The sequence below is a fragment of the Phalaenopsis equestris genome, unplaced genomic scaffold (genome assembly GCF_001263595.1).
Source record: "Phalaenopsis equestris unplaced genomic scaffold, ASM126359v1 Scaffold198458, whole genome shotgun sequence".
NCBI classification, from domain to species: domain Eukaryota; kingdom Viridiplantae; phylum Streptophyta; class Magnoliopsida; order Asparagales; family Orchidaceae; genus Phalaenopsis; species Phalaenopsis equestris.
Genome location: NW_018218375.1, coordinates 130,823 through 137,558, shown reverse-complemented (window position 1 = coordinate 137,558; position 6,736 = coordinate 130,823). Strand labels below are relative to the sequence as shown.

Genomic DNA, 6,736 nt, shown 5'->3' with positions numbered 1-6,736 from the left:
ACAACGAACCCAAGATATTTAAATCGTTCACACCTTTTAATAATTTGATCACCCAAAGTCACACTTCTGTCACTAGAGCTATTACTACTAAAATTACATTCCATGTATTCAGTTTTAGTTCTACTTAAACGAAGGCCTTTAGACTCCAATGTAGACCTCCATAATTCAAGTTTTTCCTGGGCTTTTTCTCTCGTTTTATCCACGAGAAGAATATCATCAGCAAAAAGCATACACCAAGGTACATCCTCTTGTAGATGTCCAGTAAGACCATCCATAACTAAAGCAAAAAGATATGGGCTTAAAGTCGATCCCTGATGTAAACCAACAGAAATAGGAAAATATTTTGTCAATCACATTTAAATCAATAATAAAATAAAATAAATGATAATGAAAAGGTAACGATTTCTCTAAATCAAAGCTTTTTTGCTTATATGAGGGTATAATTTTTTCAAAAAATCTTTAATATAAACAGGGGTTGAACTAGAAGGTATAACACATCTGATTAAAATTTTACTTCATTGATTGTTCCCTTACATGCATTAGACTCCTTGTTACAGCTCTCCCAGTTTTTTTAGATTTATAATAATAATAATAATAAATTCTAAAAGTAAGCGTCGATTGCAAAATCCCATAAATTCTTCAAGATGAACTCCTGTCCCTTGAATCACATGCCTGAGATTAGCTTAAACTGCCATGGCGAAAATGGCCTTAGTTGCTAGACAGCATTGCCCAAACTGGGAATCCGGTGAAAGAAAAAAATCTCTGTCGGAGCATCTTAATGGCATGGACGATAGCCCTTCGCCTCCAAACAAAAGCTGCAATATCGAGAAAGCCTAACACAACCACTTGCCACAAACTTTTGAAACCATTATCACACTAAACACCCACTCGTGAAGATCTGCAAAGCTTTCGAGACTACTATACCAAAAAGAATGACCAACCTCACCTTTGTTATTGTAGAACAGTAATTCCATCACAATTTTTAGAAGTCATCTTAAATTTATTCATCTTAATGCATACAATTTATGTTATTGGTGAATGTAAACTAACTGATTTGCTTCATAAAAAACCAAGAAAATCCCTTTAACTAAATTGGATTAAGTTATATTCAGAAAAAGGTTTTTCTTTCTCTTTAATGAGATGAACATGCCATCTCATTCCCTATTTGTTTTTTTCTCGTTTCTTTATGTTTTTCTTTTTCTCTGTAAACAGGGAATATGTTGTAGATCTAATTGGGATGCCAGGAAATGTCTATGATCCAGATTCAACAATTAATGGACAGTTGCTCTCATTTGTACCTTCTCCTTTTCAGGTGTCACATTTGACATGTTGCCCAACTTTGCACACAAATGATGCTTTATCCCATGAAATGCTGAACCAAGCGTATACAGGTGTTCCTGCTGGAAAAACTCAATGCTCAGGTAAATGCTTCTTTTTGTTTAGTCCACTGCTTATTCGTACTTGGAACTAATGATAAGCCAAGCATAAGCTATTATGATCATCTACTATGTTAAAGTAGCAGGTAAACTTGTGAAATTTTTTAAGTCTAATAATTCTAAAATCTTCATTGCTGTAAAGAAAAAAATAATGTTGCTAAAATTAATATGAGACTCTTTAAAAAGTCCATTTTGAACCTTTTATAGGAGCTAAAATTAATATGAAATACTTTTAAAAAATTAAAAAATATGATTCTTCTATCTCTTGGTCTATTCTCCCTCAAAAACATAGTCATCGTCATGGTCATCATGATCATCTTACTTTGACATGTATTGGTCACTGTGATGCTCTTTTGGTTTATGATGAGCAGAAATTTTACTTTCATCAGAGTGTCCAAATTCAAGGTCCATATTAGAAGAATAAAATTTTGCAATGCCATTTTAGCAGTAGTTGCGAGTTGTCATTTTTCAAATGACTAGTTGGTATTTTCCTCTATGATAGTTCTTTTTTATATACAACAAATGTCGTTTCAGTGACTCTTTTGTGACAAATATTGTTGATTAAAACCTCTTCCAGAGGCCAAACTTGTCTTTATCTTCGGTTTCGTCATATAATTAGTCGAAGCATAGCTTAGATCTCCCCACGTCTTATGCTTTATTATAATCTTCACTATTTGTTCCTAGGAAAAAAATGTTGGAAGTTATCCAATCCTAATTATTTGGATGCTTGGGGGGTTTACTACACTTTTGAATATCTAGTTTATAGAGTTTGTGAAAAGATAGGGTTAACTCCAAATTCCACTTAGTGGATTCTCAAATCCCTATCTTAACTATTTCTTATCTAATTTTCAATTGAATGTAAATTTTACTGAAAAAGCAACTAATATTGAAATCGAAAGTTATGAATAGATTTAATACAAATCAGACCCATACTAAAATAGGTAGGATAATATAATGCCATAACTAATTGTTATGTACTAAGCTAAGTTGAATTTTACAATCGAGTATTGGGCCTTTCTATGTACGATGAGTATAAATTCAATATATTTTTCGATGTTAGTTTCATAATTAATCCATTGAAATTATAAAAAATATGAAATGATAGGTCCCAAATTAATATCAAAATGTCAATGTTTGATCATAAGAGTTCATACAAGGCTACAAGTACTAATAAATAAGTACATCCCACTCCTTTGACTTAGAAGACTTTCATTAGAATCACCAGTCTAGTTAAATTCTATCTTTCATATCATGACTCGACTTGAGAGTTTAAAATTTTCAAAGCGAGAATGAACAAACGGATGATAAAATTTAATTTTAGTTTCATTTTGTAGCACTTGCGGTTTAACCAAATATTTGAACGAGCCACTAACGAATAAAATTGATTATTTTATTAGGCATGAAATTGTAGTTTGTAGAAATTATCATTCTATCTTTTGACTTTGTTTATCTGTAAATATTTTCTCATCAAATGCTTATCTTTAGTCAAAAATTTCCCACCAAAAATTGAGTGTAAAACATCATGTTTATGATAGACCAATGAATACTTGTACATTTAAGTGACATTGCAACAACAATAACAACAATAGCAATAAGTCTTTATCACACTGAGTGAGGTTAGCTATATGAGTCATTTTTCTCCGTTGTGTCCTATTGAGTGTCATATTTTCATTTCGTTCTAATTTAGTATCATTTTTGTAGCACTAGCGGTCTACCTCTGCCTTTCTTAACGTGAGTGAATTTAAAGCATCTACTCTCCTAACAGGATCATCAGATGGTCGATGTTTAATGTGACCAAACCATATAAGACGATTTTCTCTAATCTTGTCTGCCAGTGGAGCTACACCAAACCTTTCATGGATATACTCATTTCACATTTTATCTTTAGCTTAAAGTCACTCATCCACCTATCCATTTTCATCTCAACAACACTTAGTTTTATGTTTCTCTTTTATAGGCCAACATTATATGCGATAAAGCATTGCTCGATAAAATTTTCAAGTCTAAATGATACTTTTCTATTACACAATAGGCCCCATGCATTCCTCTACTTTAACCATCAAACTTGATTCTACTAATAATATCCCCATCTATAACACCATTACATTGAACAATGGACCCAAGATATCTAAATGTTCACTCCTTTTAATGATTTGATCACCCATTGTTACAACTCACTGCGTATTCAATTTTAGATCTACTCAAACAAAGGACTATAGACTCTAAAGTTAACCTCATCAACAAAAAGCATTAACCAAGGTACATTCTCATATAAACACCAATTAAGAGCATCCATAACTAAAACAAAAATATATGGACTTAAAGCCGATCCTTGATTTATTCTAACTGAAATAGGAAAATACTTTATCAATCTTCCTTCTCTTTGAACAAAAGTAACAATTATAGTGTACATTACCTTAATGAATTGACTAAAAGTCTTATCAACATATTTCTTTTCTAGAACTCTCCAAAGAATTCTTGGATCCTTATCATAAGTTTTTCCTAAATCGACAAAAATCATATGTACATACTCTTTACTTTATCTGTACTTTTCCATCAAACCTCTCAATAAATGTATAGCTTCCATAATAGACTTGCTCGACATGAATCCAAATTGATTTTAATAAATATTTATGTCACGTCGTAACATATGATCAATTACTCTGCCATAATTTTATTCTATAACACATTAACTTAATTCATCTTTAATTAATATGCACACTTTTGTGCATTCTCTTATTCTTAAAAGTAGGGATCAAAATACTCTTCCTCCACTCCTCAGGCTCCTTTTTAATTTTAAAATATCATTAAAAAATTTAATAAGTCGATAAATTTTCAAATCTCCTAAATAATATCACAACTTTATTGGGGTGCCTTCAAGTCCTTCTATTGAATTTTCACCTTCAATTTCTTTAAAACACCCTCAACTTCTTTTTTATTAATGTAACGGTAAGAATAAAAAATATTATAATCGATATTAAGATCACTAAAGTCGATTTTATTTTCAAAATTTTTATTGTAAAGTTTATCAAAATATTTCACTAATCTATTTTGAATATCCTTATCAGATAAAAGCACTTTTTGATTTTCATATTTAATACACTTTATTTGAATTAAAATTTACCTTTTTTTTTTTGCTTGACTAGTTTATACATATATTTTTTACCTTATTTAATTTTTAAACTATTATAAAGATCATTACAAGCAGAATTCTTAGTATCATAAATCGTTATCTTAGACTCGTTACAGGTCATCTTATATTCTTTTCAATTATTTAAGATTTCACATTCAAGCTAATTTTTATAGCATAATTTTTTATATTTTATCTCTTGTTGCACTTTATTATTTCCCCACCAACTAATTTTATTTACAAAGGTTTCTACTTTGAATTCTTTATAAAGGTTACAATATATACAATCTCATTAATTTTTTTTAATAAGAAAATAATGAATTTGCGTTTTATTAGATTCATTCTTATAAATAATAATATTCCCATCTCTTTTGTTTAAATAAAATATCAGCAATAATAAAATCATAAATTGAAGCAAAATCTAATATGACTCTAGCTTCTTTATTAATCAATCCAAACTCGTTGCCACCATAAATATTTCTAAATTCTTTTATCATTATACCAACATGTCCATTTAAATCTCCCTCACAAAATTTTTTTTAGGAAATATCATTTATGCCAATTCTCTTAGGTCATTCTAATATTTTTGTGGCCCTAAATCGCGAAGCAAAAAAAAATCTTTCATTTGAATGCCGTGTTCGCGGCCCCCCCCCCCCCCCCGCCGCTAAAATAGGCCGAATGCGGGCCGCGGTATCGACCTTGCGGCCCCGCGTTATCGATCGACTTTGCCCTCTTTGCCCCGCGCTCCCTCGCGATGCCGCCCCGCCCCTCCAAGCCGCCTGCGCTCTATCGAAGCTGCTCCACTTGCTGCTCTATTTGGGGTGCGAGGTAGAAGATAGTGCAACAGACAAAACTTATTTAGGGAAATTTAGCCAGGCTATCGGGGCATTAAGATCGGGCATTAAGATGGGAAGAAATGGGAGGAAGCCATGGCGACAACGACGACATCACTTATAAGGGCTATACGCTTCACGGACCCAAGCGTTGCCACGTCGTCACCGGCAAGGGTTTATGCGCCATCATGCGGTGCGCTTCTTTCCTACCTACTTCGATCTGTAACTTTCATTCCTATTTCTTTTATCGTCTTTCAACGGAACCTTTGCAATAAGCTATTAATCCCCAGTTTTTCTTAGATTCGTTGCTTTGGTTTGTTTGTGATGGTGATTTGAATCAGCAACTTCATACACTTCATTTTGTCGACGTCATAATTGGAGCAATGATCATGGAGAAGCACCTTCCTATTCTTCTACTCCATCACCTACATATGATTTTCAAGCTCTGCATCATAATTTAAGTCCCTATATCCCCTCTCGTCATCCTTTGCCTGAAAATTCTGCATCGCCATGCACCATCACCCACATTTCATTTTCTGGCCATGCAAGTAATTTTGAGGATCGTAAGCCCTGTCCTTCATTTTCACCATCATCATCATAGGGTTTATAGAATTGCTGTCACTAGGATATGATTTTGTTCTATCTTCACCCTCTAAATATATTCAAATCAATCGCGTAGAGATGTATCTTTAATCCTTGTTGATGGGATGATTCTTGAATTTTAGTTGACAAAGCAAAATTTTAACAAATAGATCTTTTAATCAATGATCGATATTTAAAGAGACATTATATTTAGCCTCTTAGTCAAAAATATTATAGATGTTTCCTCCATGGAAAGAAAAATATGTACTCTATTCCAACACGAGTGTAATGCTTTATTAGAAATTCACTTTTGATACAAGGACGGGTTTCTATGTTAAGTTTCCCCTGCAAGACGGAGCATTTTTTTTTTGTTTTTTTGGGTCAACACCGTGCTTTAAGTTGGAATCCTCAAGATCCAAGCATCGCTGGAATATCTTTTGCAAGGTAGAGGATCTTCTTAATCATCTGGGTCAACATCGTGCTAAATATCGAGATTCCCAGATTTATCAACCAATTGTTGAAATCACTCATTTGTCAAAATGGTAGATAATCATTCGTGGTGGCACTGAATTCTAAACCAAAAGCCAGTTATATGATCCCTTGATGCATTGTAAACTCAAATTGTTTCTTTTGATGCACGAGGGACAAACATTTCGAAGACTTATGCATTGAAGTTAACATCACGCGCAGAGCTGAGCCTATTGAGCACCTCAAACACTGACGCCCAATCTTCATAAAAAAGAAGGCCCATCTTT

General features: G+C 32.9%; 1 protein-coding gene across 4 annotated transcripts in view; it reads left to right on the top strand.

Annotated features, from left to right (window-relative positions):
* LOC110035608 (serine/threonine-protein kinase CTR1) overlaps nucleotides 1-6,736 on the top strand; it is a 112,802-nt gene that overhangs the window by 34,291 nt on the left and 71,775 nt on the right. For all 4 annotated transcript variants that reach the window (XM_020739865.1, XM_020739866.1, XM_020739863.1 and 1 more), the window contains exon 5: nucleotides 1,213-1,421. In XM_020739865.1, coding sequence (XP_020595524.1) covers nucleotides 1,213-1,421 — 209 coding nt within the window. The remainder of the gene's footprint in view (nucleotides 1-1,212; nucleotides 1,422-6,736) is intronic.